Consider the following 16445-nt stretch of genomic DNA (forward strand, 5'->3'; position numbering starts at 1 on the left):
AGTGAGTCAACTTTTGATACTGGCTGGCCACCACCGAGATGGAATCCTTCAATTCCTTCAGCTCATCGAACACCTTGTGAAGTTCTTCCTCGATCTTGTTAATGCGACCTTTCATAGCTGACGATCTCATGTCCGTCATCTTGTTGTCGCTGGCAATGGCTCTAATACCACTTTGATGGGATACTACCCACCGCAAAGGTCTCTTCGAGGGAGACATAACCTCCTAAGAATAGAAGAATGAAAGAAGAAGAGAAATGAGATAAGCCAGGTCTCCCTATTCCTTTATTCTCAAATATTTATAAAGTTTACAAGGATATCATGAGACATGCACATGGTACTGTTCATGGCTGACATGTCTTCCTTGCGTACAGGAAGCGAATGGGAGGGCATTTGGCCTCCTTCATTGAGATGTGCTGCTCTTGGGCTTCAAACAGCAGAGCGGGCTGAGCCTTGGGCTGGCTGGTAGTCTGGTCCTGAGATGTCACATGAACCGGGGGCTCAACAGATTCATTGGTTTGACTGTCCATGTGGACGTCTTTTACTAAATTCTACATTCTTTTTAAATCTCTGAGTTTGGAGGAAAATGGATCTGGTAACCAGTCTAGCAGACCAGGTGAACATGTTGTAATCACTGTCCTTAACTGAACAATTTGCCCTCCAGTTCTATGTCAACATCTTAATTGGTGGGCCATCCATGTATTATCTTAATTGGCGTTTCACTGTAGCAAAGAGCTGAAATGGTCCACCCAGCAGGAAAACTCCATAATTGACTATAGGACTGATACCCGACTAAGAATTTATGGGTCAAGTTTTAGGAAATGCTCAGCCTGAGCTGGCCCAAGTTGCAGCCCTAGTTTACTTCTACCCCATTCATACCATCCCACTCATTTTTTAAGTTATGATGTACATGTCCTCACTATAGACTCTGCTCCAAGAAAGACATATTTCAACTTAAGAGTTGTTAAAGGTACTCGTATATGAAGCTGAGAAAACTCAACTTGACTCAACCGTGTCCCAATTTTACGGGACTTTTATGAGGCTGAGCATATTTGGATCTTTTCCCCATGATCTTTTATTTGCAGGATTCATAAAATAGACCAAGACCCTAATTCAATGGATTGTTCATCTTCAATATTAACTTATAACCCAACCTATAATTTTAATGCATGAGATCAATTTTTATTTTTAAGAAATGCTAGCAGCAGGTAGCCAAGCCGCCTGGTTAGCTATAATTATTTTTTAATTTTCCTAGAGTACGTTTGTGTACCAAACAATATTGGTCACTACATGTGGTTGAATATGTTATGCTATTAATTCATCAGCTAGTATGTTTTATTTTGACAGTCCTTACTGGACTTGATGTAAAGCATGGAATTTTATATAAGCTTTCTTCCTTAGCATGTTTTCAGTATTACCCCACTTGAACTTTTTATTTAATATCTGTTTTCACCTTTTTATTTCCACAGTTTTCTTAACCCTTAACCTCACTCTAGGTTGGGGGAAGAACCTTAAAATTTTATTCGTAGAAATAAAAGCAAATGTACATCTTTTTAGCTTTTTTTTCTGATGGTAGTGGGGACAAAGCCATTTATTTTGGTTCCTAACCTCTAAGGCTCCGTTTTCCTTTTCCTAATGCATTTCATTTATATGGAATATTTTATTTGTTTCTCTTTGAGAATATTTATTATCATCTATTTACACTTATTTATTTAGTCACTTTCATTTTAATATTTTCATAACTTATATCTATAATTAGACCCCAATGCTAAATTATTTTCTTTTTTATTTCAGGCTTTATTATGAATCTTATAAACTATGATATTTCATAAATATTGTTTAGTATATGAAAGAGAAAATAAGTTTACCTTGGCAGCATGGAATACATAGATTTGAAAATCAGGACCATTAAAACCACAATGCATCAAAAGCAGTTGCAAGATACAAATGCAACATTTTAACTTTGTGATCTTGCAGTATCAACTCAATACATATTTGTGCCTTTCTAGTACACTCGTGAAATTGCATCTATAGGTAGGTTACTTGAAAACCTTTTTTCATTTCAATAATCACAAAGATACTGAAAACTCCACATCAAGTATAGATTCTCTTATTTGTCTTTTGCTTAATGTTTATTAATTGCTTTCTAGATATTAGCAGAATAGGGCCATTGGTATAACAATTTTTTTTTACCTTGTTTCAGATTTCTGTTCATTTGTCTCCTGAAGTTTTAAGTTTTATTGATCATACCAGATTATAGGAAATGAGGTTAAACAATAAGAAGTTTATGAACCAATTAGATTAGATTTCATTAGTTCATTATGCAATTATTCTTAGATTTCTTGTATATAATATTTGGAATTATGAGAGTAAACATTGATAATGGATTCCAATTGCTTATTTCCCCACATACTCAAGTGTTGGCAAAAGTGATTTGATGGTCTATACTAAAGATGTAGAATGAAGTTAGGATAATATAGCCGAGGTCCATCATGCATGTCTTTTTTATTTTATTTTATTTCTTTTTTTTTTTTTGGGGGGGGGGGGGTGCTGGAGTACCAAGAATAACATTTTCTGTGAATAAAAAAGACAAACCTGTGCCTAAAATAGGGTCCAGAAGCAATACATGCCTCTCTGAGATGTCTTTTGGCAGTTTTTCATAGATCAGCTGAACAGTTGTCAAAATACCAGAAAGTCTGTCAGATAATAGGAAAATAATATCCCTTTTCTATTGATGAAAAAAAGAGTTTCTTTTAATCTACTATCATACGGGAAAAAAATTAAGAACAAAAACACTCCATGAGTAACAAATGAACCTGTTGACCATTATCACCTTCCCGGTGAATAAGAATCTTCCCAATCTTGATACCTTTACAACAAGCTCTCAAAGCATTTTCCATACTTTCACCACTGGCATCAGTCAAAGAGTGATTGTTAGTCAATTATTTCACTTGGGAATTAATCACTAGTCAATCACAGGATCTTGAACAAACATATACAAGATATTTGTGCTTGTCATTATGGGAAAATAAAGATAACAAAACACAAATCACTATCACTGCCATAGGCAAAATAGAATAGTTGATGGAAACAAAAACGTAGGAAAAAATAAACATTTTTCTTCTCAATGAAACAAATCCCCCCCTCCCCCGCACACTCATTATTTCACTTGGGAATTAACCACTAGTCAATCACAAGATCTTGAACAAACATATACAAGATATTTGTGCTTATCATTATGGGACACAAAGACTGCCATAAGCAAAGTATAATAGTTGATGGAAACAAAAAAAAAAGAAACTTTTTCTCAATGAAACAAATCCCCACCCCCCACCCCCGCACACTCATCATGTACAGTAATTAACAGGCAACTGATGTGTAAGTTTGAAATACATTTAGCAGAAATACTGCTCTATTTTTTTCCTGGGACATTTTGGTTGCCCTTCAAAGCAATTTTTCTTTTTGATGGACAAGACAAACTTTTCTGTTAAAGAATATGGTTACAACTTACATGTGAGAGAAGCAGTTACAAACACTTCGCATAACTAGATAATTAATTCTCTTGTTTTCTGTAAAACAAGCAGACTTTCTAATGCACATTAGAGAATACATCAAAATCAAGGGGTGTTGAAGTAAAACCTAGCTAACTGGGTACACCAAAAGAACAATAAAACCAGAAAAATAGAAATCAAACTCTTGTAATTACAACATCAACCCCAAAACCCAAAGTGGACCAAAGTTTGAACCGGATGAAGATCTATGAACATTAAGAAATTTTAGATTGAGGCACTAGAGTACAATCCAGAATCATATTCACCAGCACACAACCTTTCTTGACCATTTTGCTTCCCATTAAGGCCATGAAGTTTGAGCTTTTTGACATTCTTTTAGTATTTAGTATTGTAAATATGATCAAGGATGGGCCTTGGCACAATGGTTGGTTGCTCCATTGCGACCTGGGTGACCAGGGTTCAAATCTTGGAACCAGGTTCTCTGTATGTGCAGGGGTAAGGCTGTGTACATACATCTGTCCCTACCCAGATCCCACATTGGCAGGAGCCTTGTGCATTGGGCTGCCCTTTATTGTAAATATGATCCCTTCTATTTTGGATTAAACAAAAGCCAGAAGGAAAACAAAACTCCCTAGGAAAATGTGTATCACAGAACAAAGCATTCTTGTAAACTCTAGTAGCTAAAGAATCAATTGTTCTGAAAGAAGCCAATTCCTGGATTTCTTCAACAATTTCTGTTTCTTCCTAAATCAGAGCTATGAGCCCGTTGCTACTTCACTCTTTCAAGAAGAGTTAACACTTCACCCATGAAAATACAAAATCCAAGGAAAACATGAGAACATAATTGTGACTTTCCATTAACATTTTACCTATTGTTACTTGATAATGGTATCAGCTATTCATTTATGTCAAACAAGCAAGTAGGAAAAGGAAAATGTTAAGAGTCCATCAAGAATCCAACACATGTCTGCAAGGACATTTCATTCACTTCGGAGGACCATGCAACACTGTTTGATACCTTGTCTACTAATATTCTAGTATCTGGGGGTAACATTAACTTCTGAACAATGTCCCAGGATGGCAAGCAAGGAACACTTCCAAAGCATCCATTCTTCAAAATTAAGTTTGAGCTAATGCAATTTGCCAAGTATATCAATATTGTAATGCGATCCAGGAGAAAAAACTTTAGCTTGTCCAGTATCACATATGCTTCCTAAAAGCTTCCCAACCTTTTTTTCTTCCTTTTCTAGGAATCATTGTATCCATTTTCATGATTCACTTCTACTATGAGCAAGCACTTGTTACAATGAACCCTTCCATAAATAAAATTCTGTGGAGACATGCAAAATCTACAAGTCATCACTTTCTTTTTAACTATGCAATAGGAAAAATTCTCACTGACTGAAGGAACCATAAACAGTGAGTTGGAAGTACAATGAATCTATGAAAAAGTTCAAATGGCTAGTTAGAGGCATGACAGTTCGTGTGAAATAGGAAAGGCGATCTGCAAATGGAATGGCTGATTATTTTGCGAAGATGGGGATGTTTAAGTCTGAACTGTTCTTGGCTCAGTTGTAATTTGAGTCATTGTAGAATGGGGTCGCACCTCGCGTCCCTATTAGGATAGTTTGTCTTCTCAATCTTGATGCAATCCCTCCTTGTTAATAAAATGCTATCATTTATCAAAAAAAAAAAAAAAAAACGAGACAAATATCAACTAGCTCTTCATGTCAAGGATAAATAGCATGCAAATAACATCTTTTCTGGAGCATTTAGACTAATCTGTGCGAGGAATATGACAAGTTTAGGAAAAAAACTATATTCAGAACTTAATATCAGCCCTATTGCAATCCATTTTATGATTGAGACAATTCTAATGTTAATATATAGCATCTCTCATCAGAAAGAGGTATAAGTATATGGTATTGTGTTGGCTCTCAAATTCTCTTTTGTCCCATCTAGGTTCCTTTTTTCTTCTTCTCTCGCCTTAGTCATGATGAGAGTCTTTTCAGATAGAGGAATGCATAATTAACAAGTACAAAGACAATACCTGAAAAAATCATTAGCATATTCAGTTTCTAAAACTGAATAGACAGAATGCAAGTGGAATAAATACTGAAAATGTACCTTCTAATCACAGAGACACCGCATAACCTTTTACAGAAGTCCACCCCAGTATATACTGATCCTGGATTTTAACAAAAAAGATACAGTTGCAAAATGAGAAAAAAAAATCTCCTGGTGATACTAGTCACAAAACAACATCCAATGAAAGCTACCAAGTTGCAGTAAATGACAGGGATGACTTGCCCTTAAACCTATCAACATTGTAAAGAGAAATCTAGTGCACTTCCAGGAGTCTAGTTAATTAAATTTGGGAATCAATAAGCATGTTATATCTTTCATCTAAACACAAGATTAGAATGTTGGAATTTAGTTCATTAAGCTAAATGCCTTTTCTTTCTTTTCTTTAGGCCAGCAATGGGGAAGAACATACAAATAACAAGAAGAAAAGGGGAAATGCAAGGATCAAACATGAAAAAGCAGGAAAAATAATCAATAAAGAGTTGGGTCAAGAAATCTCATAAAACATGCATAGTATCCCTGACCAGCTCTTGGACAAACAATAGAACCAAGAGAACAAGATGCCCATATTGAATATGAGAATAGTCACAAGAAACTAGAGTGGAAGTGTTTATGCATTACTAATTATGCCTTTCATATACAGTCCAGTTACAACTCTTGCATATTGTTTTTGTTAATATGGTTTGAGTTATGATTAGTATATCAAACTTGCAATTTAGTTCAGACATTTGTCTACAATATAATCGTTGTTACCAAAAATACATTAAACAAGTTGATGGCCATCAACAAAATGAAACCAGATGAAGACATACTTGTCAAGATGATGCCTAGGCAGGCTTCTAGGCAACACTAGGCAATAAGGCCTCATGGAGGACTACCTCACTTTATCACCAAGATATTTTAACTTTTTTAGATTATAATAATAAAATAGACATTATTAAACTAAATTATTCAGTTTAAGTTAAAAATACTAGTCTCTTTTTATTACTTCTCATTTGTTAGGGTTCAATCAACATGGCTTGAACCCTCAAAAGCTTCAAAACTTGAACTGATAAGAATGGAAGAACCAAAACAAAATCAATATAATTCCATAAAGTAATAGTAGCTTACCTGTTGGAGTGATCACCTGTTTTTCTGTAAATGGAAGATGTCCAAGGCCATGTTCAACAACCTTTTTATGATGCAGGAACATGGTCAGTAAACATAGCCTAAAAGACAAATCTTAGCATTGCAGAACTATAAAAAGAGGTTAGATGGAGTAAAATTACAGAAATGTCTACTTACCAAGCGAATTAATCGATCAGAATAAAAAACAAAGTCATGTTTTGTTGTTTTAGCATCACGTATAAGTGTATGCATACCACGTATCTGTAGGAATTAGAAAGAAATTATTGAATTTTATCTTAATCTGAAACTTCAAATACAATGAAAAAAACTTTTTTTCTTGGCTACAAAGAAAGAACTCATACAACTACACAAACTAGACAAGTAAACAGAAATAGCAGCATACCTGAAAAGTTGAATGAATGACATAAAGGTTTGGATATATTTTACAGAGATCATGTTGACCAAGTTTTGTACGAATATGTTGGACAATCAAATCAATGGCTACATGATTATCTCCTCCACGGGGAATGATAATATCTGCATACTTCTTTGTTGGAAGTATGAAGTCATCAAAAGCAGGCTTCACAAATTTTGAGTACTGCATCATAAATTATGGATTAAATGAGTGCCACCATTTTACAGGATCATAGCAACAAGTTTTGACATGAACAACAGCAGTAGGAAAACTTAAGCTTGAATGTATTGGTAATGTCCCTGGAACAAAATCCAAGTAGATAAAACCATGAGAGAGCATACTTTTTAACAATAATGATTACAGAATAAAGTTGAAAGACTTCAACTTCCTTGAGTCAACCACAAGGAAGAAAATATTTTCATGACACTTGAAATGCACCCAGAATGGGTGATCAATGTTTTCCAATCTTCCAGATGGCATATATTCATCATCTGGATCATCACACGATACGGTATTCTATAGAGCATATGTGACAAGTATAACATATCCAACTTTTCTGGAAATACTGTCTCCCAGAGCTCTAGTACACTAGCTTTTCCATCTCTTGCCTTCTTCATATTTGGGCATTTACTCATTTAAGCCAATATCATATGCAGAAGACCAATAAAGACCTTATGTATGGAATTTCAACTATTGAAAATTAAAGATTCTCAATGGTAAGATCCTAACCATAACTGGGACTCTAGCAGAATAGCTGGTAGCTAACATTCGATTCAATAAAGAAATCTAACAAAAACCTAAAATTTCTTGCCTCTTTTCTCAATCCATAGCACTATAGTTTTCTCTGCCACTACCAACATGTATTACAGCCTTCTAATGGACATTATATATAGACACAGGTAGACTTTGAAATTAATAAAAATTGGGCAGCAAAATGGTAACATTCACTCATGTCTGCCATTCCCCTTCAAGAATCTCAAGAACAATTAAATATCATGCAAGTTTACAATGTTATCTGGGATTCATACGGAAAAGAGACTTAGGCCTTCATATCTAGAAATTAAAGGGGACTTAACCAATGCTATCAGATGGGATGACACTTGCAGGCAAGGTCCATGGGAGTTTGCTCACTATCTTAATGAAACCAGAGACATCATTTCAGCCTTTTCTTTTGAAAAGTGACGGATCCCTAAAGATTTAAATTCAGTTGCTGATGGCCTTACTAGATAGGTGGTGGTAAAGGTATTTATGTACAGAGCAAGTCCTATGCTTTATGCTTCCCTGATTTTTGTTGATGGATGGGATCTAGTCTTTTGTTGTTGTTGTTGTTGTTTTTGCACATCCTCTCCTCTCATGTACACACAGCATTTGGAATAATAATCAATATGTGGTTACTCAAAAAAAAAAAAAACAGATGTACAGTTGATACATGTATTCCACTCCTAGTGAGGCTGACTAAAGAACTAAACTAGCATCTTCCTCGAGTTTGCACCCTGGGAGAAGAACCAAAGTAATCAACTTTATCATTGCAAAACAATTCAAGAAGGGAATTGGAGATCTCTAATGACAATCTCTCAATAATCAAATTTTAGTGTTTCCTTTACATCCATTTTGAATCAAATCTAGGATAATCAATTTGAAACTTGAAAGTGGGTACAAACACACCATAAGTCTAGGCTTCACACAACAAAGGTTTTCACAACAACTTAACTGATCAGTGGTTCTCATCCACTTTTCAATCTTCAGAACCTTGAAAAGCATTACCATAAGGGGCTTAGTGGACTTAAAAATACGTTTACAATTTGAAAAGATGTGTTGGCAAATTATTCAGTGAGCATCACTACATTTAAACCCCAGTTTCCAACATGATTGAGCCAACAATAGATATGCAAATTTGATAATGAACATAATTGAAACTGTTTGTATAATACATCAAAACAGACATAACAGTCTAAAATATTATCCACAGCATAGCATATGCACCTATGAATATATGAAACAGAAGCCCCATTTCTGAGAAAAAAAAAGGCTTGGAGAAGTTGTGCATTGTATATCAAAATAATATATACTGACCTGATCAAGTACTGTTCCAATATCTCTGCCTTTCTCAACTGTATCACGCCTTATCCTCCTCGCCAACCGTACATCAGCATCTGCACTGAAAATTTTTCATCATGAAGAACACACAAGTAACATTAAGTGATATAAAACTGAAATACAGTCCATTATGGTGAAAAAAGAATATTTCAATTATAACTTATGATTCTAATTTGGGTATGGCACTGATCAGAACAGAATGGTGAAATAGGATTTATGTAGCCAACCCATATAATTGGGACAAGGCTTAGATGATGATGATGATAATTGAATGTGAAACAAGCATATTTCACACAAACTAGAGTAAGATATATTTCTAGAATGCTAACACAGTTAAAGCATGAAAAGGAAACTTCAGAAAAAATGTGGAAACTTATTTGATATAACACCACTAGGTGTAGAACAAAGGGGAAGGATCATTTGTTCAAGAACATATAGTTCAGATAAGGATCATTGTGTACCTTTATAAAGTAAAATAGAAGGTACACAATGAAAGGACAAGAAAGGAAATACAAAAGAAACTTCACAATAGAACATAAAAGAGAACCCAAAGCAAACAAAAGACATCATCTAGGAGAACACAAGGGGTAGTAATATATCAGTTTGATCAAGACCATATTCAGCTAACATATTGTCACTATGTTGAGAATGAAGGTATTTCAAATACAGGCTTCCAGATGCCCAAATTACTAGGAAAATTGTTTGCTATTTGTCTTTAAAAATTTTAAAAATGCTTTTTTTTATTTCCTTTCGAACTGGTTAGTCTACTGCAGGGGTTAGGGCTTGCGAAACAACTGGGCTTCCACAACCTAGAGGTGGAAGGGGACTCCCAAGTAGTCAATCTCATGGACCAGAAATAGCTCCCAGATTCCTTGGGTATTAAGGCATAAATTCAGGGAGGTTGTAAGCCTAATAAGGGAACTAAATGCTTCCTTTAAGTGGGTAAGAAGAATAGAAAATGGAATGGCAGATTCTCTGGCCAAACAAGGGGCTATGAGAAGGCAAATGTTTTCGGCAAATCTGTAATATTTGTCGATTTTGGGTGGAAATCACACCCCAGACCTTGTAATTCCTAATCTTTCATTAAATTCCTTTTCTGCTGATCAAAAAAAAAATTAAAAATGCTTTCTAGAGACACTTTTCCCACAATGACACAAAAATGAGCAAAAACCCCTTAACTATCCCTGAAGTTCTTTGATTTCCTAAGGAACACAGATTAACAAAGGATCATCCATCATAATTTAGGTTTTGTTACATCTGAATCAGTATTTTAAAAGCAATACGCATAACATAGTGATAGGTTCTATAGTCCTTGCCATCATCAGCCTTTTCCCCTTCCAATCCTGTATTCCTGCCAACCAATGATGTGAATCTACAAAATACTACAGTATAAAGTTACAAAAATATACAAAAAGAGAGAAGAAGAACCTGTATCAACAAATATCTTCATGTTCATTAAATCTCGGACACGAGGATCATGGAAAAGTAGTATCCCCTCCAAAATAATAACATCTGAAGGATTAACCTGTGAAATATTTCATAATTAACTACACTCTTTGATTCATAGAAAGACTAGATCAAAAATCCTTGAAATTTTATCTCAAAAACAGTACATTCCTTTTTCTGGTGATAAAGAGAAGGGTCATATACTAAAACACCCTAAAGTTTTACAGATTTACTAAAATGGTAAAACCTACACTATAGTTTGTATTTTACTAAAATACCCCCTGTATTTGCAACCGATTTACTTAATCAACCTTTCATTAGATGGAAGTGTAAATGACAATTTTGACCCTAATGTCTGTACAAACATATTTAATTAAAAGAAAGTATAAATGAAAATATCATTCTTACCCCTGGATTTTCTGTATGATACAGAAGACCATCAATGACAACACATCAAACACTGTGACAAAGGAAGACTGTAAATATACAACATGTTTGAAGTTTTACTTTCACCATATTTTTTTAAGAATATAAAGCTTTCCATGAACATATTTTTTCAGAAACATTTAAAACTGTCCAAGGATCTCTAGAAAGGAGAAAAAAAAAAGAAAACTAGAATCTGAATATTGTGGAGATGTACAAGAACAGCAGTTTGTTGAACAGTTTGGGAAGAAAGAAACCAAAGAATTTTTGCTGAAAAAGAGAGAAGCAGATAGGCAATCATAGAAGTGATCAATTCTAGGGTGGTTCATTGGGTAAAAACAGTGGAGATATTCAAGGACATTAACACAGAGACACTGCTGAATAACTGGAAGGAAGTGGCAGCATCAGCTCCAAGCAGAAGTGCTGCTCAACCACTATGGTCTCCACCTTGTGCAGTTTCATTAAGCTAAGCTTTTGTGCAAGCAGTGAAGGTAACCCTAGTCCATCAGGATTGGTGGAGTTTTTAGGACGGAGACACTGCTGAATAACTGGAAAGGAAGTGACAGCATCAGCTCCAAGCAGAAGTGCTGCTCAACCACTAAGGTCTCCACCTTGTGCAGGTTTCATTAAGCTAAACTTTGATGCAAGCAGTGAAGGTAACCCTGGTCCATCAGGGACTGGTTTTGTTCTCAGGCCCATTTGGTTAGGGAACGAAGGTGATGGATTGTGGACATACATTAATTAACAAAGACACTTCACTTGGCTAACTCAGGGTATGGAGGTGAGAGTGCAATGAGTAAGAAGATACGCCAATTCATTTGCAGATGCACTCACTAAACAAGGGGTGGGAAGGAATCAGTTACTTTGGGCTACCCTGTAATGTTGTATCTACTTGGGGGGGAGTTTACTGCCCCCCACCATTGTAATTGACTACTTCTTTTAATGAAAATTTACTGTTATTGATCAAAAAGAAATGAAAACTAAGATCTACTTGTTTTAACTAAAAAAAAAAAAAAAATGATATAGACTGTGTAAGTCTAATTACAAGATACTGAAGCAATTTCCACTAGAAGATAATGGGACCATTATTCTTTAAGACATTCTATACTCCATGGGTAAGGAATGTATACCCTTCTTGGTAACACATTGTTCTTGTAACTCTTGAAATCATAATTAGGGATATCAACCGCCTGCCCGTGCTTCAACTTATCCATAGTACATAGTAGCTTCTCAGTGTCAAAGGCATCTAGCAATAAGAAAGAGAAACTTTAAGAAAGGTGGCCCAAGCAAACTAACAACTACGAACATTAAACAGCATGCATAATGTTATAAAAGCTGAACATGGTAAATCCAAGTTGTATTAAGTATCAACAAGCAGCTATGAAATGCAGAACATATACATTATATACCATGTTCACAAGTCATGCCCTAGTTAAACTGCATTTTCCGCAACTTCAAAATAATATGGTTAATATCTAAGCAAAATTAAAACAAATTCATAAATACAATATATTTTATTGAGATAGGTAGCAAAAGGAACTATGTCAAGATAATTGCTTTCTGTGAAATCATCTTTTCATACATTGCAAGTTGGTAAGAACCCTGTGGGTGAAGCTAATGGGGCTCTTTGACATCCATTTCTGTTTCCCAGAGACTTTGGAGGCACTGCTGTGGTGAAGGCAACTGAGGGGCTTATCCCAAAAAAGACACATTGTTTGAGGGGTAGTACCTGCTGCAGCATTATGGACAATATAGGCAGAAAGTAACAGGAGGCTGTTTGAAAATAAACACAATACAGAAGATAACATTCTGAAAGTTTTATGGGGCAGATTGTATTCTGGATTTGGGATCTCACATTCATTCACGGCAAAAGTGGAACGCCCTTTCAATCTTCTCCCCGAAACACCAGATCACTACCAGGTGGTGGAGATCATCATGGACGATGATTGGACGGAGTTTTGGATGGTTAGCGGACAGTGATCGGACGGTGTTTTGGATGGAATGGCATTCAGTTGGAGAAGGATGGGAGGAAAAAGGAGGGAGGTGGTTAACAGGCAGAATGGAGGAGTCAGGTTTACAAAAGAAGGGAACAAGCTTTTTGGGCTGTTCAGAAATCAAAGCACCGAGAGACATGGGACTAAGGGTAGAAAGTGGAGAGGGAAGTACCTACGTGGAGAAAGCAAAATTGTTGGAATGGATAACTGATGGAAATGTCAGGCTAAAAGTGGGATGTGAATGTTTCTATCTGGTTCCAGATGGTAAGGGAGAGGAGCAAAGGACGAGGTATTTGGAAGCCGATCTGGTGGGGGAAGTAGAAACTAGACTCTCAATTTCCGAATTGCACAGGTGGGCGGTGACGTACTAGAAAGTGGCTTTGGGGGTGAGGGTCCGAAGGTTGGACAGAGGTAGATGCCTCTTCATCCTTCCTTCTAAAGGGGAGGCCAACAGGATTTTGGGGACTTGGGCTCCCTTTTACATCTTACCCCATGGCATAAAACAGAGGGCTGTTGGAGGAAAGGAGAGGGGATACCAAACTTTTTCTGGTTTCGCATTTACAGGATCCCATTACATCTATGGAGCGAAAGTTTGGTGAGGAGAATAGGAGACATGTGTGGTGGTTATCTGGAAACAGATAACACAGAGGAAGCAAGAGAGACAATTGAATGGATCAGAGTAAAGGAAAGATGGAGAGGCTTCCCACCTTCGGTGATGAATGTGGTTAACGATGACAAAGTAGTTGTAGTAGTCACCTGGCCAGAATTTTACCCAGAAACAGTGGAACCAGCAACAGATTTTGAAGGCACAATTAAAGCAGAAGAGAGTTGGATTTTTAAGTCTCTAGCAAGGGAGAGTATTACAGAAGAGGTAAGAAGAAAAATAAAAGGAAAGGATGTTCTGGTGGATAGTGGAGGTCAGATACAAGACGAAGTGCAGGCGCTGCCGGAATCTTCCATCAGAACCGGGGAAGACAAGGAAAACGAAGGGGCCTCGGGAGAACAAGAGAGACAATGTGGGGATGCAAGTTTGGGACACCTAGGCAAATCTGGACGGGTGGAAGGAGAAGGGGGTCTGCACCATCCAAGGACTGACAAGTTCATTATGAGTTCTGACATAAGGGGACAGGGGGGGAGATTAAAATTTTAAACTTGCCAGAAGACGAAGGTTAGAGAGGGTAGTGGAAAGGTGTTTAGAGAAGTTAGGTTTCTCAGTGGGGCAAGAGAAGAGAGGTAGAAAATCGGCATCATCAATCCCATAGTAAAGGGCTTTCGTCCTTCGAGGGTGGTGACCTAGGTGAAAAGCTTCTTGAAAGGGAAACACTGAAGGGGGCGAACAGGAGTCAGGGAGTGGGCTCGTGTTGGAGCGATCAGTTTGTTGAGGATGTGGATACCCTGGGTCAAGGTGAGGCAGACCCGGGTTTGGGCTTGGCCCAAACCAAGTCTCAAGTCTTAAGTTGGGTTACCTAGTTGAGCCAGTTGCATCGGTGACTTTCTCGTGTCGAAGAGAGAGGGAGGTAACTGTTTTGCAAGGAAGCCTCACTAGCAACCAATGTAGGCAGAGTGACCCGAGATTTTCAGAGGATGCAAAAATGTGTGACCCGCCATCGTGTTCTTTTGGCAAAGCTATAGTGGTGAGAAAGAAGATTTGGCAGTTGCAAATCTTCCATAGGAGATAAGACCAATTGCAATTGAGATGCCAGATCATTGGTGAGAGTCTAGGCAAGAGCAGTAGGCATTGTCCTCAACCATGTGTCCTCGATTAAGGGAATGGAGCCGGCAACTATTAATATGTTGAAGGAGATAGAAAAGAGAGAATTAGAGGGAGGAAGGAAGGGCAAGAGAACCAACAGAGAACTTTTTAGATTAGCATGGGGTCTGAATGACACAGCAAAACTCTAGGCAATAGCCAGTCTTTTTTTTTTTTTTTTTTGGTTTTTTTCTTTCACTTACATCTATAGTACAAAGGTAAAAGAGAAGAGAGAATATTTAGAGAAAAAAAGGAAAGAAAAAGAAGGAATAGAAAAGAGAAAGGAAAAGAAAATTAAGGAAGAAAAAAGAAAAAGAAAGAAAGAAAGAAAGAAAGGGTTCACAATGGAATTTTCAGAAGAAGAAGTTAGAGCTGCAATTGAAGAAATGGAAGGTGAGAAAGCACCAGGACCAGATGGATTCACAATGGAATTTTGTAGAAGAAGCTGGAGTTTCATAAAAGAGGATCTAATTAAGGTGTTACAGGAGTTTCATCAGAAAGGGGTGTTTGAAAGAAGCCTGAATTCTACTTTTTTGGCTTTGATTCCCAAGAAGAAAGGGGCGGTCGGTCTGAAAGATTTCAGACCAATAAGTCTTGTGAGCCATAGTTTTCAAGGCGCAAAGGTGAGGCTAGGTGACAGGGGGTGCCTTGTCGCCTTGTCACCTAGTCGCCTAGGTGATGGACTTTTTTTATGTAAAACCATATATCCTAGGGTAGTTCCCTAGGTTCCATAACCATCTTCCCTTAATAATTATCCATAATTTTCATAAGAGAAGTATAAATTTCATGTTTAACTCTAGAAAATCAACATTTTATGAGAAGAAAAAGAACAAAGGAAAGAAAATTCAAAAAATATAGGGGCTGAACCCCTACTTTTGTTATAGGAAAGGAAGAAAAGAAAAGGTGGAAGAAGAAGATGTGGAAGAAGAAAATATGTTGATTAGACAAAATTCCAAGTTCTTCCCTTGCTTATTGGTTCAGGTTTTGAAATATTTGAGGGTTCAATCAAGGGTCAAAATTCAATACGATACGCCCCGTATTGGGTGTATTGTATTTGTATTGTATATTTGCTGTCCCGATACACCTGTTTACAGGTGTTTTCGGGGACCCATTTTTATATAATATAATATTATATAAATGAAATTGAAAACTAAAGAAATTAAAAAAAAAAAAAGTAGGAGTATCATTATAAGTACCGATACACCTCTGCCAATACACAGAGGTGTATCGATACTTTGAACCATGGGTTCAATACAGCAGTTAGCAATGTTTGTGTTGATTAAACCCTAACAAATAAGATATTAATAAAAAGAAATTAGTATATAAACACATAAAATGAAGTTTCTAGTTTAATAATGTCTATTTTATAATTATAATGTCAAAAAATTAAAAATATAAAAGTATTTTATAACACAGTGCACAAAACTGCTTGGCGACTGGGTGAGGCGAGCCTCCAAGGGCACCTTGTCGCCTAGGCTGCCGCCTAGGCATCGCCTTGACAACTATGTTGTTAGCAGTGTATATAAAGTGGTAGCAAATGTGTTATCTAAAAAAATGAGAGGGATGATGGGTCACTTTGGTATGAGGTAGAGGAATTGGATAAAGGTGTGTGTAACAAT

The 16445-nt window shown here is 36.6% G+C and overlaps 1 protein-coding gene across 4 annotated transcripts in view; it reads right to left on the reverse strand.

Annotated features, from left to right (window-relative positions):
• LOC148874984 (uridine kinase-like protein 3) overlaps positions 1-16445 on the reverse strand; it is a 34166-nt gene that overhangs the window by 7440 nt on the left and 10281 nt on the right. For all 4 annotated transcript variants that reach the window (XM_088964756.1, XM_088964757.1, XM_088964758.1 and 1 more), the window contains 9 exons: positions 12213-12328; positions 10642-10738; positions 9190-9269; positions 7105-7299; positions 6879-6962; positions 6705-6765; positions 5637-5697; positions 2814-2907; positions 2593-2665 (listed from right to left, as the gene is read on the reverse strand). In XM_088964756.1, the coding sequence (XP_088820882.1) occupies positions 2593-2665; positions 2814-2907; positions 5637-5697; positions 6705-6765; positions 6879-6962; positions 7105-7299; positions 9190-9269; positions 10642-10738; positions 12213-12328 (861 nt within the window). The remainder of the gene's footprint in view (positions 1-2592; positions 2666-2813; positions 2908-5636; positions 5698-6704; positions 6766-6878; positions 6963-7104; positions 7300-9189; positions 9270-10641; positions 10739-12212; positions 12329-16445) is intronic.

This window comes from Nelumbo lutea, chromosome 1 (genome assembly GCF_056320005.1).
Source record: "Nelumbo lutea isolate HS-2025 chromosome 1, American lotus-T2T, whole genome shotgun sequence".
NCBI lineage: Eukaryota > Viridiplantae > Streptophyta > Magnoliopsida > Proteales > Nelumbonaceae > Nelumbo > Nelumbo lutea.